Source organism: Erigeron canadensis, chromosome 2 (genome assembly GCF_010389155.1).
Source record: "Erigeron canadensis isolate Cc75 chromosome 2, C_canadensis_v1, whole genome shotgun sequence".
NCBI lineage: Eukaryota > Viridiplantae > Streptophyta > Magnoliopsida > Asterales > Asteraceae > Erigeron > Erigeron canadensis.
The window spans coordinates 33,509,228-33,525,589 of record NC_057762.1 but is presented as its reverse complement, the minus strand read 5'-3'; the positions used below and the strand labels follow the sequence as shown (position 1 = coordinate 33,525,589).

The window sequence follows — 16,362 nt, the reverse complement described above, 5'->3', positions numbered from 1 at the left end:
GCTTTCAGGTAAAAACGTATAAACCTTTAACAAAAATCTTTATTATTTTGATTTGCTTAACATATTTTTAAGCTTATTTGAGTTTGACTTATTTTTTAATAGTTTCGTTTTTCTTAAGGCCGATCATCACTTGTAATTGCTGTTGAATTATTTCGCCTTTTAAAGATATATCAGTGTATTAATATTATAAATATGATCATATTCAAAGATATGTATTTTAACTTTTGAGTTTAAACTTGTTTGATTTTTGAAAGGAGTTTAATGGGGTTGCAGATGATGAATAAAATCAACATAGTTTTGGGCTGATTTAAACCATGAGGCACCAAAATCGAGCTTTTTAAAACTGATGCTTACCACTTTACTTCCCTTTTGTTTTTTTATAGATGTGTATATCTTTAATTTCTCTTCAACTCAAATCCCTTTTTTGGATTTTTTTTTTTTTTTTTACTCAGAATGTTTTGCGGTTTTGCCTACTCGAAAAGAGGAAATGAAACCTCCTCCACAACATAATATAATCTCAATATTTCGTATTATCGAGTAATTGGTTTCTTGGAAATTTCTTGAGCCTCTGCCAGAAAATAGAGTAATGTTGACCTGCTTGTGAGATCATCTGGGTACTTCAGATTCTTATTGATCTTAATATATCAATTTTTTTACCCATTACTTCATTAGCAATTCAAATTGCTGCAAATTCAGTTTTAAATGAAAAACCAAACACATTGCATTTTATAAGAATTGTATACCAAAATTGGGATTATGAACTGATTATGTTTAGATGGACTATAGTCACCTGATTCATGGTTGTGTTTGTGATTCTGGATTAGAGTTTACTACTATATAGAGTTTATTTTTTAATTAAAAACTAAAATGACCGGGGGAGTGACTACTGACCAGTAGTATTGATGAGAGAGAGAGAGAGAGAAATAATATTAATTTTGAATTGAAAGTCATTGAATCATCCAGATTCCCATACTGCCCTTACTTATGTTTATTAATAGATGGTAGAGAAGGGTAATATAGTACTTTCCTAACTAACTATTTTCTAACATTTACTAAAAGTGGAAGGAGAATAATCATTATAAAGGAGTAATAGATAACTAACTAAAATATGATATGTTTTTTCCTAGGTGACATTTTAATTTATTTGTCACATTGAATTTTTTTTGAGTTGTTTTTTATTGCATTTAATTTGCTATATTTATATTACCATGTATAATCTTAATCATCAATCATAATCCTAATCATTAATATTTATTTTTCTATTTTCTTTATGAGTATAAGGGGGGCGGAGTGGGTAGAATTTATGGAAATTAATGGGTATAGACTTGCAAGTATACCGTTGCCACCTGTAAATTTATGGGGAAAATTTATGAATGGAGGGTAAAATACCCTGTGGCCATGAATAGAGAATGTGTGGGGGAGTGTGGAGGAGCGTGTGAGTAGGTCCCAATTTGGTCAAAAGAGCCGTTGGCTCACTTAAATAAAAAAAAAAAAACCTTTTCTTCTAATATCTATATATATCTATACATCTATCTATTTTTTTTAAACAAAACTCAACCAAACACATAATAAAAAGCACAGTTTTAGCAAGCATAACTGTCAAGTCATAATAGAAAATTTGACCCCTGTGATGAATGGACTTAATGCATACCAAATTAAGGTTCCGTTCTTTTTTTTTTCTTAATAAACTTAATAATTAAGAACTTAATGTATTCAGTCAAATTTTATGTTTTTTTTACTCAATAGACAAAAATAACTGACAATTACCTATTTTTTACTTAATACATTAAGACATTATTTATACATTCAGTCACTAATACATTCAACACTTAATAATTAGAAAAAAAAAAAAGAACGTGGCCTAAATCTACATGTTATATACTCAAATATTTAAATTAAGGAAGTAACTCCTAAACAACTCCACGTTATATAAAATGGACATTGTTTAATCATTATGTTAAAATTTTCATCTATCTTTTGGGCAAACATTCCTCGTTTCTTAAGCTCATTTTTGAGACACTTGCTAAGAGTCTAGTGTTGTTAGCCCAACACATTAACTGTTTATAACAGTAGTCCAATACATTCACCAATTTATGGACAAACCTTTAACTCTTAGGAATTTAAGAAATATTATATGATTTGTTGTTAACATTAAGTATGTATTTTTTTTTTGTTTCAAAAGAAATAAAAATCTCTAAACCCTGAAACTATTGGAAATATGTAATGCATAACTTTTCTTTTAGCATTAAAGTAATCATAGTTTCAAAAGTATAGGACTTCAACCAATAATTCTATGGCTAATGGTTCACTACATATCCCACTAATCTACCAATAAACTAACACAGGATTGACATGTTCTTGACAAAACACATGACGTAATCCTTGATTGACACGTGTCTTTTTAATTTATTTGTTTTGTTAAATTAGTTTTTTTAGTTGTATATAAATTCAATTTTCTTATTAAACTTATAACTAAACTTTAAATCTTGACTTATTAATAAAAAAGATATTAAAGCCTTATTTAATTGATCATTTTTCCATTAATAAATTGTCTCTTTTCTTTCTCAATTGACATGTTCTTGACACGACACGTAGCATAATTATTGATTGACACGTGTCCTTTTAATTTATTTATTTTGCTAAATTAGTTTTTTTAGTTGTATATAAATTCAATTTCCTTATTAAACTTAGAACTAAACTCTAAATCTTGGCTTATTAATACAAAAGATATTATAAACTTATTTGATTGTTGTTTTCCCATTAATAAATTGTCTCTTTTTCTTTTTCAATTCTTCAACTCCTATTACTTATATTAATTATAATAAGTTATTAACATGAAGACTTCAAAAATTTGAGTTTACAATCCAAAATTACTAGACTATTTGGTTCTAAAAATTTAAGGTTATCCAAAATTTTAACTAAACATATATTATATTTATCATTACTGTTTATTATATTTAGTTTCGCTCATCGATTTACTTTAACCACAATTTATTTCATACTCACGTATCATGTATGGGGCATATTCTTTTTTTATGATACAATCTATATAGTTACCGTACATCGTACAGGTAGGACTAGTAAATTAATAAAGTTAGAATATAACTATCATCTTTTATGACATGATTTATGTCATATTTGCCGAAGGTCATAATTGAACATTGATAAATATAGATTGCGTAATTAGACTGTATTTTATATTCAACTCCAAAATGGTGGTGGTGGTGGTGGAAATGGAAAACAAACTTGGAAGCGGGGAAAGAATGAAAGAAAAACTAGAACTACGTACATTTATAAAATAAATTAATGAATGATGAGATGCATTTTCTAATTTTAAAGAAAAAATTTGATTTCAAATAAGAAAACCATGGTATATTAGCACTCAATCTCATGCTAGTCACTTGTCTAGCTTATTGTGAGTTCTTTTTGCAATAGACCCTTCACCCTTGTAAATTTATTAACATGTGATTAACATGGGATGGAATATTTAACAATAGTTTAATCATGAACATGAGTATATATTAAAATGGTACATTTGTCAGCCTAAATAAAACGAATGAGTATTAATTATTATCTTTTGACCTAACTTCTCCAAATCATATAATATATATAACTTAACTATGCATAATATAAAATGGTTACGACCCCTTTTAAAGTATTATCTTTTCTTTTTCCGCTTCTAATGTCATGTTTTGAAAGAGTTATCCATTTGTCCTATGTGTAAACTAGAAGTTAATAGGTACCCTGTATCATTTTAGTTCTATAGATCAAGGCGTGGAAGCAAATACATGTTGCGGAGTTGCGGAGCGTGCGCCACAAGACCTCCGAGATTAGTCTATGGGCCATAAACTTATTTGAACAATAATGCATAAGTGCATTCTTTAGATAACAATGTTGGAATAAACATGATTCGATTCGAGTGATAAAACATCATGAATCGTCCTGTGGAACCTGTAAGGGCATAAAACATAATTGCTATTGATTTTGGGTTCCCATAACAAGGTGATTGAGTAATAATAGGATGAGTAATTCTGCTGGAACATGACGCACGAATTTGAGAGGAATACACACACGAAATTTAAGGTTTAGTATGTGTTGAGATTAACTTTAACTTAGGGTTATTTTAAATTCTATTTATAAAAAGAGTATTTACACATTCAACACCAAAAATATGTGCACCATTAGTCCTCTTAGTTTACAATCACCTAACGTCTTTAAGAGTAAATAAGCCCGTTATATATTTACTAGACATAGGGATTTCCGTTATCGTCAATTATCATATCAGGAATGATACATGATCAGTGACGGTCACACTAACGTGGTTCCAACAAACAATATTATTCAAAATTTTAAATAGTTTTTTTAATTACACTGAATGAAAGAGGAGCATGCACACACATGCTACACACCGGCCAAGACACCACGATTGGCAAGCAATAGTATTGTAAGGAGACGAAAAGCTTTTTATATTACCATATTTTGTAAGAATGTTAACCGTTTTATTAATTACGGAGACACAGAGTATCACAATTACATCAACAATCGAAAAGGGGAGCCAACGCACATGCTAGCTAGCTAGACTTAACTAACTAGCTTGGTCCCATATATTCACATTACATTCTTGTTATTATAAAATATATATTAAAAACAAAATATTAAAAAACGTGTAAAAATAGTATATTTTTAATTTTTTTTATTTTCACCACATAAGTTTCAATCTTTACATTTTTAGCACTAAACTATAATAATTTTTAGTAAACTTTTTGTTCTATTTATTTTCACCACAAAAATTTCAATCTTTACACTTTTAACACTAAATTATAATATTTTTTAGTAATAATATACTTTTTATTCTTTTTACTATTACCACAGAAGTTTCAATCTTTACACTTTTAGCACTAAATAATAATAATTTTTAGTAATAGTATACTTTTTTATTATTTTTACTTTCACCACAGAAGTTTCAATCTTTACACTTTTAACACTAAACTATAATACTTTTTAAACTTTTTAGCGCGTAAAGAATATTATATTTTTTTAATTTTTTTTTTCACCACATAAGTTTCAATCTTTACATTTTTATCAATAAACTATAATACTTTTTAGTAAACTTTTTGGTCTATTTATTTTCACCACAAAACTTTCAATTTTTACACTTTTAGCACTAAACTATAATATTTTTTTAGTAATAGTATAGTTTTAATTCTTTTTACTTTCACCACAAAAGTTTCAATCTTTACACTTTTAGCACTAAACTATAATACTTTTTAGTAAACTTTTTATTCTTTTTATTTTCAACACAAAATTTTCAATCTTTACACTTTTAGCACTAAATTATAATTTTTTTTAGTAAACTTTGTATTCTTTTTATTTTTCACCACAATAATTTAACTCTGTACACTTTTAGCACTAAACTTTCATAGTTTTTAATTTTCTTTTATTTTAAGGTACGGGAAAGCGTGTATAGAATAGTATACTTTTTATTTTATTTTTTAATTTCACCACAATAGTTTCACTTTTTACACTTTTAGAACAAAACTTTTATAATTCTTAGTAAACTTTTTAATCTTTTTATTTTCATCACAATATCTTAACTACTTACACTTTTAACACTAAATTTTTCTACTTTCTGATAATCTTTTATTTAACTACAACATTTTAACCTCTTATACTTTAGCAACAAACTTTTTAACACATATATTAAAAAGAAACGTACGGGAAAACTTGTAAAGAATAATAAACTTTCTATTCATTTTATTTTCACCACAACATTTTAACCCCTTATACTTTTAGCACTAATTTTTATACTTTTTGATTTTCTTTTATTTTCACCACAACATTTAAGTCTCTTACACTTTTAGCACTAAACTTTTATGCGAACAACTTTCACTTTCACTTTCACACAAAATTTTTACAGTTCATTTTTTAACTGACAAATGTCAGTTTTTAATATGTTGAATAATACATGTTTTCTTCAAAAAGGTTATGGCACCTTATCTCTTGAATAATATTTTTTATTAAACCATTAACAAATGTAATGTCTCCCGAGGCAACGCACGGGTGACATATCTCGTTATGTATAAAAAAGATGGGCAAATTGGTGGGAACCCAATGGTCTCATGTATTATCTTGGTACTCAAAATGTATAAAGCATAGAGCTCTTACCCAGTGAAATATCATCCTCACACATGGAGCATAAAAAATATTTTTCTATTTGTTTTTAAGAAGATTTGAACATGTAATCTTACAGTAAGATCTTTGTCTTTTGGCCTATATGGTCATATAATAATGGTATCAGTTGATCTATGATAAATTGGTAATTCTTATTGTTATGTAGTTAGAGGGGAGGGAGTGGTCGTAGTTAGAGGGGAGGGAGTGGTCGCGGGGTTTGAGTTACCCTCTAGCGGGCCCGCATGGGTACACCGCCGCCGGAGGTTCCCCGCAGGAGAGAGAAGAGGATTTGTGGGGTTGTTCACCGATGGGGAAAGAAGGAAAGAGGACATGGTTGATTGGTTGGATTTTTTTTTTTTTGTTTTTTTTTATTATTATAATCAATGGATGATATATATATAGATATGATGACAATCAAATGAGAACCAAATTAAAATGAGAACACTAAAAAGCTATATTTTGATGCAAAAAATGTACATAAAACTGACATAATGAATAACTAATTATCATTATTTAAGTGTTTAAAAACACATTGATCCGTCAAAATTGAAAAAATCACGTTTTTTGTTGGATGCATCATTTTGATGAATATGCATCCAAGATGGATACAAAAAAAAATGATTTTTTCGATTTTGACGGATCAATTTATTGTTAAACACTTAATTAATAATAATTAGTTAAGCACTATGTTAGTTTTATGGACTTTTAGTGCATCAAAATGATGTTTTTAAGTGTTCTCACCGTTCTTATTTTAAAAGTATTTTCACCGGAGTGTTACCATACTATATATATATATATGTATATATATGTATATTATGTATGTATATATCATGAAGAAGAAGAAAGCCAGTCAATATGTTTTATACTTTAACATTTTTATTTATTGTTATTTATATTTTAGTCCCTACAAATTATTTATTTATTTACATATCAGTCCCTGTAAACTAATTATTTATTTAAGTTAATTACATATAAGTCACTGTACTTTAATTTTTATATTATTTGATTGTATTTATATATATACGTATATATATGTTTTAGTTTATATAGTTTGAAAAATAGTATTAAAAATAAATGAATGAAATGATGAGGTGGAGATTAAGGAAGATGAGAGAAAGTAACGCCAATAATTTGAAAAAGATGGAGAAGATTGGGGAAAATTGAGGTGTAAAGTTTTGATTGGTTACTGTTAGGGGAGGGAGTGGGGAGGATGGATGACCACTCTCTCCCCCTTATAATATACTCATTTGTAATGTTTGTAGGACTTGATAAAATTGGTGGGATAGAAGTGAGTCACGGTGTGAATGTGTACGTGATCAACATACAACAGCAGGATCCTGAATTGACCACCCTTAGATGAACCAAATGGCCAAATTGAGTGGCATCCCTATCATAAAATCCAGCTTTGAATTATTGTGTCAACTATTCCCAACTCATCATTTGAAACCATCTTCTATAATCAATACTAAAACATTCATCCGTGTGTTTTCATACTTTATACTAGATATGTTTTTCTTCTAAAAGTATTTATTATTTTATGAGTTTGGGATAATCTCTTCTATAGGTTGTGACAAGGATATTTCTTAAAATAAAGAAAAATTAGTATATGTGTTATCAAGAACCATTTCGTTTATTCTTTAATTAGTTGTCGTTTGTTTATTTGAAACATATTATTGGTCTATATTCTTTTTCTTCTAATTAACAGCGGACGAATTTGGTTAAAATATAACAAACAACGGTTACAAAAATTTAAATTGTATAAAAATGAGCTTACATAAAAAGTTCTTTAAATTTAACCACCGAACCTAGCTTATACTTCTTGATCTTACTTGAGTAATGCTAGAGTGAGAAACAAATTGTTACAAAGAAGGTGTATTAACTTATGTGTCATCAATTAAAATCAATGAAATTATTTATCTTTTCTTTTTATTTATTCTCTCTATTTGTTTTATTGATCCATATCTTTTCTTTTTATTCATTTTCTCTCTTTGTTTTATTGGTCCGCATGAGTTAGTAATCGTAATTAATAAAAGTTTGTATGTTACTCAAGCATCTCTCTTCTTATTTTGATACCACAAAAGAAAATACACAAACAATAATGGAATTAAAAAAGACAATATCACGCGCGTTTCATAGTTGGAGCAAAGATTTTGTCATTCCGGAATCTTCAAATACTCCACCATGCCACGTTAAAAATCATTTCCAAAACATACACCCTATTCTTATTGGTCTATTCATACACTATGTTCTTGAGTTTTTTTATGGGAAGAAAAAAAAATGAATCCAAATGATTAAAAATAAGTTGAGTTTTTGAGTTTTTTTAAGGAATGAAAGGAAATGAATAGAAAAGATTTGAAAGAATTTTTTAGTTTTTTAGACTAAAAATTTTCTTTCCATTTTTAAGATGATTTGAAAGGATTTTATCTCTTCTATTCTAATTATATCATTTCATTTTTTTCCTTTTTTTTTTTTGAAATACAATTCAAGAACATAGCGTTAATGTTTCAAAGTTTACATATATATGTGCTAATTTAAATGATTGCTTAATATATAAGCTAGCTTATATAAACATTTTATACAAGAAACATATGTAATAATTATGTCTAAAACATTATATTATACTACTCGTATGATTTTTCTAAAGAAGAAAATATACCGAGTAAACTGATTTAAAACGTTATCTGTTGTATATAGCAAAATATAATCATCCAAGAATGGTTTCAATTAATATGCCTTTCATAGTTTATGCATGCTTAAGATCAACTAAAAATATATAATAAATGTAACCTCAAATTGGATATGGACATGGAAATTCCCAGATAAAGTTAGTAATAAGAACTCAAAAATGAGACAAGGGAGTAATAAAATATGGGAAATACTAAATACAGCCCATAGGGATGGCGAACTTCCCATCTGTTCCCGTCTCAATGTGACCTTTTCTCGAAAAAAACAAATCCTGTCGACATACGGGCAAAATCTTCCTTGTCTAAATCAAAGTCTTGATTATGGGCTGTATTTAACGTGTATAAAAAAACTTATACTTTTCATATTAAAAGTCCATCCCTGATTTTCATGGTAATTGTACAAACAATTTATGCACCTTAAACACAGCCCTAAAAGCTGTATTTAACAAACCCCATAAAATATTTATAAGACATTAGTTGTTCGGTAGCCCATTATGTGGCAAAGTAATAGACTAATTGAACACTTGATCACTCGAGTTCCTATTATAACATGACCTAATAAGACACTTTCAGATAAGTCATAAAAGATCAGTATTATAGACCACTTATTTGTCGAAGACATATTAGAACATAGCTAAATATGACAATTGTCATTTGAGTCTTATAATTTTGATCTTTATATGACGCTTATTTAGTTTGGTGTTATTATAGTACACCTTTAACCTTGACCTTTATATGACGCTTACTTAGTTTGGTGTTATTATAATACACCTTAATAGAACACTTGATTTTAACTCATAAAACATTGATTTTTATAAAATAAAACTTATTCACTATAGTTTATAACATAGCTTAATAGAAAACGTAAATCTTATAACTTTAACTTTTATGATGTTTATTCAATATGGTTTTTTTAATTTATTTGGTTCCGAAATGAGGTGTATCATCTAGTAATGGTACGAGGAATGAAAATTTCATGTTTAGATAATAACGAGATACGTTATCAGGCGTTGCCCCGGGAGATTTTATATTTATTGTGTTCTGTACTATGTAAAAATTATTAAATTCTTTTAGAAACATTATATAGCTCAAAACCTAAGTTGATATTGATTTTTTAATGAGTAAGCAATTATAAATTAAAAAAATCGACAATATAATTTTATAACAGATTAATATGTTATAGAAATTCTAAAAGATAATAAGCATGAAAGTATAACATTTAAAATAAAAATACAAAATAATAATACAAACATAAATAAAGCTAATTTCCCATAGAAAGTGAAACAAAAATAATCCATAATAATAAAACATCAACCGAAATAACATTGAAACTAATAAGTATTGCAAACAAATTTTTCAAAAATGGTTAGGTGTATATATTCAAAACATACACCCTACTGTTATGTGTATATATACTATATAATAGTTCACTTGTAATAAGATGAAATAATCTTAAAATGTTACAAACTTAAAAAATAATAATATGCAATTAAAATAAGCTAGTGCTCTTTGTAAACAAATTGTAAGCATTTTAAAAGATCAAAACATAATTTGTTATGTCCAAAATTAAGAATATAAGATGAGTCCAAAAGAAAATTAAGTTGACCCATTAAGAAAATGAAAACGGGTCCGCAGCAATAAAATGACATGTTACTATTCTTTGCACGTATTTATGTAACTTTGTTTTTAGTATATATATTAATAACAAGCAAGACTTAGATAAAATAGTAATACTTTTGTTTTTTAAGATGGAGAACAAATGTTTGATCAATCTTAGGTGGAACCTAAAAACAATCATCTACTTTAAATAGGGGTAAGACTGTCTATATATCTCAATGTCTTATCTAAAACCAACGTTGTAGATAGTATTGAGACCTATAACCAGTGAAAAACGGTATTATGTGTCGTTTTTTACTTTTACTTAAATTTAAATTTTAATCTAAAGATGAAGAAACAAATGTCGAAATTTTTTAGACCATATATTGATTAGAATCCGCATGCAAATGCAATAGTTGCAAAATAAAAAGGTTAATTTGTTACTAAGTTCTATATATCTTGAAAACGAAGTTAATGTTGTGTTGTGAGGGTGGTTGATGGGATTGCAGGATGATAATGACGTATTGGTGTAGGACATGCAAAAAGAAAAGAACTCGGCTAAAGGGATGCCTTTTACTCAAATCACAAGACATGCACAAAAGGTTCAGAGAAAAAAAATTAGCAAGAAAATCATATTTGAAAAGAAGTAATGTTAATCGACAGTACCAGTCGAATCAAGGCATCTATAGCAACCGACTAACAATGTTTATCCATCAGCTGTTACATGTTTTATATAATGAAGTGATTGGAATTTATAAAATTTAGAGTAAATTACAAAAAATCGTCTACGTGGTTTGTTAAAAATTACAGTTACATTCCTATCTTTCATAAATTACGGTTTTGATCCCTGTCTTTTGACCCTCATCCACACTTTTGATCCAAAAGTCAACAACATTTGTCAAAAAGTCAACACTTTTGGTCAAAAAGTCAATGCTTTTGGACCAAAACGGTTTATGGGTCTCTAAAGTCAAGGACCAAAACCGTAATTTATGAAAAGTAGGGATGGGACCTGCAATTTTTAACAAACCACAAGGACAATTTTTGTAATTAACACTAAAATTTAAAATATACACATTAAGGCCCTTGCCAATAGAGTCGTCAATGGATCGTCGAGTGGCTCGTCGACGAGGATCCTATGGGCTTGTCGACGGCCAAGTCCAAACACCTATAACCGATGGCTTTCGAGCTTCAACTACAACAATACCAACAACAATAACAAAGAATCCCACAACCGCTATTGATAATTAATGAAAATGCATCCAAAGCGGATAATGTCACATCCGCCAATAATGAATAAGATGTGATGAAGATGTATGTTGGTAGTGGGTGTGGAAAAGGTGTTTTAAAATAGAGAAAAACTGATATGACAATGAGAAAGAGGTGAGGAAAAGCTGATATTTGGAATAGCCTAACTAAGTCATCGTTAATAAAATTAAGGTATTAACAAAATGTGTTTTCTTTCCCGGTATTAAATTATTTTCGGATATCCCATCAAAAATTCCAAAACCACGTATGAAAGAAAGAGAATGTTAAATGAACTTAACATCTATAAAAAAGTTATACTTTTAAATTAAAAGTTCATCTCTACATTTTATTGTAAATGTAAATTTATTTAATATACAACTATTTAATACTCTCGCCGAATTAGTGAGTATATAATTTAAATCATGAGCTAATGTTGAACTTCCAACTTCATTTACCTTTTAAATTTCCACCTTTAAATTTAATCAATGTTTATTATAAAGCTAAAATTGATTTTAAATTCTACTTTTAATTATTTATTTACATTTTGATGCTAGATTTTTATAACTTCCTCAAACACCTGAAAATAGGATCCTATAAAACAACACGGACAAAATTTTCCTAGTTCAATCACATTATCATTCATCTGTACATTTACCTTACTTTTTAAGCAATAAAATTGACAATTTCATTAAAAAAATGTCAATAACAAACAAAAAGAATGTCAAGAACAAACAAATTTGATCCTCCATCCACATGCAATCATTATGTAATTTCCAAGAATGCTGCTTATCCAAACACCTCAAAATTATTAGCTGCACAGCATACAAAATACCCGGACAAGTTGTGCTACCCGGCCTACTTGATCATTCCTTATGGGTCATATTAATATAGGAACTGTTTTCCAACCTTGAATTTTTTTCCCCTTCTAGTGTTATTACCACTAGTTATGGGTCATATTAATATAGGAACCCATTAATATAACCCCTTACATTTGGGAAGACTTTTTTCTCAACCTTCATTACTTTGGTTACATTTGTTTACTTTTATTGTCAAAATGTATAACATATATGGGTAGTGCTCAGTGGCGGGGGTGATCAAAGATGATCATGGCAACCTCACAATTTCTATAAAACTCTATATTTTTAATACTATTTTATGTATTTATTTAGTTTTAAAGGTAATTAACAACCCCAGACTGAAACAATTTAATTTTGTTGTTTAATTTATACTCTTGTTAGTATCATAAAAACTGTTTGGCGACCTCAAGATAAGAATACTGGGTCCGCCACTGGTAGTGATATCATCAAAATATAAATATGGACCGGGTATTATGTATATTTTAATTATATAAGTTTTATCAAGTATCATATAAACAAATAAAGTTATTTACAGTCAAACTTAAATAAAAAAGTCAAAATATGACATTTAAAATAAAACTGATAAAATATTATTTAATTATCTTTTATAAAAGTAGAAAGTATTTGAAATGTGGTTTTATCAAACTAACAAAATGATAAATTCAACTTTTTTTTTCTTGTTTCATCTATATCTATAATTTTTATAATAACTTTCACTCTTATGATAAAAAAAATTTTCATTTTGATATGAAAATTACCTATTATCCTTATTATTACAATTCTAAATGATAAGTATGTATACCGGCCTCCCATCTTAAATCCAAATTAACTTTTCTTTTTACAATTAGTTAATTTAATTTATTTTAACTTACAGATTATTTTTATTGATATTTATGATGATCAAAATAATGCCTTAAAAGAAAATGAATTTTTTTGTGATTTAAAACTATATATAGTATTGAGTACTTTTTTCAATTGAATAACCGGTCATTTATCTTTATATTTTTTTGCGTATCACGCAACATATATATTTTAGGGGTGCTTGGTTTGGATAAAGGAATGACAAAGATAATGGCAATGATTAATGGAAAAAGAATATTTTAATTATAGGGTTTCATTATAGGATGGAGTGTTTAATAATTATATATAACAAAATATACAAAAAAACATGAAGCGGCAGAGAAAGGAGAAGGGGAAGAAAAAGAGATGGGGAGAATTGATTACCTTATCCCCCAATTTACTGTATAATGCTTCATTACCCATTTTCATGCATTCAATACCCTTCCTTTGTACAAACAAGCACCTTTATTCATTACCTTTCCCTTTCCTTACCCCCAAAACCCCCAACCAGGCATCCCCTTAATCTTTTTAGTATTTCAATAGATTTCACCAAATAAAATCTAACTCTGACCATTTATTTACATCAACCCCGTTTTTCAAATAGCAAACAAGGGTCTATAAAACAAAAATTTGTTTAGAAACTTAATTATGATCCTTGAAGATCAAATTATAGATTCATTAACTAATTAATCAATTAATTGTCCCATCATCATAAACTTCTTCCAAAGAAGAACCTTCCATCCTCCTCTTCAACTCATTGTATATTTTAACATCAAACCCTTCCATTTTCATCAACTTCATTTGCTTCACATGAAATCGACTCTTGAAAACCGCTTCAAACGAAGGCTCTCTCGACGTTCTTAAGAAATACGCGTATCCTAACATGAAATACATTGATGTCACATAGAAACAAATCGGCTCCATAACGTCCCATGATAATTCCCAAAATGTTAGCCTCATGAAAGCCGCGGTTTGAACCACAAGGTACCCCAATCCGCCCCAAAGCTCGCGTCGAACCATTTTCTCTGCTTTGTTATCGATTTCCGATTTCCAACGCTCCATACCTTCTAATTCCTTCATAGGAAAATCTTCTCTAGGCATTAGTCCATTGATGGCTTTCACTACCTGGCCATAAATGACAAAAGTTCGTTTATAAATTAAAAGCATCTGTATATGGATACAATGTAATATTATTATAATAATGATCGACATAGTATTCGTGTAATGCAGCAGCGATACAGCTAGATTAAGTGAAACATTTTCCTTTTTTTAAAAACAATATTATTTTACCATCATAAATGATTTATAATATAGTATAGATACGTTGACAGACCTGTTTAGGTTTGAGGAAAACGACATTTCCAAGAACGATAACGAAACCCGAATTATCTAAAACATTCGCAACATCAACACCTTGATCTCGATTATTACCACATCCATCAACACAAATCTGAACAAACTCATCATAAGAAACATGGTTTTTCTGACTACTTTTTAACTTCAATTTCACTGTCTCCAATTGGGATATCTTTAGGATCTTTTTAGCATCAGCGACCGTAAATTGGGGCTCCATTTCAAGACGGATACGGTTTCTAGCAATGTCCATTTCGTTAAGCGTCTCCAACAGCTTCTCGCCACCAGGGCGAAGAATCTGTGGCAATGGTGACTCTGTTCTAGACAGGTACAGAGGACGACGTTGAAGAAATCTTCGAAAAATCGAATTTTCGCCCGGATCATGGGCAAGTTTTTCAGGGTTTGATGGTGGTATTACGGATGGAACAGAAGATGATGAAGAAGAAGAAATAAGGCAGCTTCTTAATGTTTGGTTTGAGAATAATTTGTTGGAATACATATTGAATAATTTTTGAACTAAATTTTGCTTGAATGCCATTTTGATTTAATAAAAGTATATGTGGAAACACGTTTTCTTCTTCTCATGGGTTGTTCGATATTTATAGGTGTTACTAATGATAATTTAATGCTAAAAAAATAAGATAAGGTTAATCCTTTATTAGATTTAATAAAACATTAAATATACAGCAGCTTCCTAAATAAATTGAATTCAGTCATTCACTGCATGTTCTACTTTTTTGGAATAATTCTTGTTTGACTTCGAAGTTTGTTGTAAATAAAAATGAAAATAAAAATAAACTTTTTGTACCTATATTTCAACACTAAAAGATGAAAGTATCTAAGGGTATTTGGGATCGATTATTTAAAATAAATTTTATATTATAAATTACGTTTTGAAAAAAAGATGTTGAAACATGTTTTTTTTAAACTGCTTTTTGTCTTTATGAAAACGTAGTTAATTATTTTTTTTGTCAAACAACTTTTTTCATTAATTGCGTTATATAAATGCAATAATTAAATAATTACTTTCAAACTCAATCACAAACACCATCATAGTAGTTTGGATATTTATAAATTATTTACATCTTGTTTAATATTATTTACGCTAAGAAATAAAAAAATTAAAAACTAATGGTTTATACAATTTCCAGATAGATATTTTGTTCTTAGAAAATCATAAACGTGTACTTTCGTCTTAAATTTGTGATAAAACAAACACATTTTTATACATATTATTGCTAAAATATAAAACTATCATTAACAAAACTTTTATATTATAATAGCAGGTTACCCGCATAATGCTGCAACGGTTGTGATGGTGACAGCGCGAGTAATGTATGTTATTAATATAAAGGGGACGATGTATGTAGTTTAAGAGTTTTTTTTTAACAACAGAATTGTTTATTAAAAATTAGCTTTCGACAAGATACCAAAACCTAAGATTATAGCAAGTAAGTTGGGCTAATTTGCCATAGTGGCCAAACTAATTTATCTTTTTTTTTTCTACGACAATTGATCTAAAAAAAGGAAATAGAAACAATCGACTTAAAAATATCTAAGCTTGGTATTTGGTAATTTTAAGAGTTAAAGGTTAAATTGTGTGAATTTGTGAGATC

At 28.4% G+C, this 16,362-nt stretch overlaps 1 protein-coding gene and 1 non-coding gene across 2 annotated transcripts; one reads left to right on the top strand and one right to left on the bottom strand.

The window, feature by feature from the left end:
* The first annotated feature begins 267 nt into the window (after positions 1-267).
* LOC122590343 lies at positions 268-353 on the top strand. Its single transcript, XR_006322482.1, has one exon. It is a non-coding gene; the product is annotated as a small nucleolar RNA SNORD36 (small nucleolar RNA).
* Positions 354-13,685: 13,332 nt separating this feature from the next.
* LOC122589897 (calcium uniporter protein 2, mitochondrial-like) lies at positions 13,686-15,284 on the bottom strand. Its single transcript, XM_043762225.1, has 2 exons — positions 14,727-15,284; positions 13,686-14,518 (listed from the first exon to the last, which is right to left on the bottom strand). Exons 1-2 carry the CDS (start codon positions 15,282-15,284, stop codon positions 14,084-14,086), a joined length of 993 nt encoding a protein of 330 aa, XP_043618160.1. The 3' UTR covers positions 13,686-14,083.
* Positions 15,285-16,362: the final 1,078 nt, after the last annotated feature.

Excerpts from the sequence above, each read along its gene's own strand:
- LOC122589897 (XM_043762225.1), bottom strand. The coding sequence starts at position 15,284 with ATGGCATTCAAGCAAAATTTAGTTCAAAAATTATTCAATATGTATTCC. Across the intron at positions 14,519-14,726 it reads TTTTCCTCAAACCTAAACAG|GTAGTGAAAGCCATCAATGG; the intron begins GTCTGTCAACGT and ends ATTTATGGCCAG.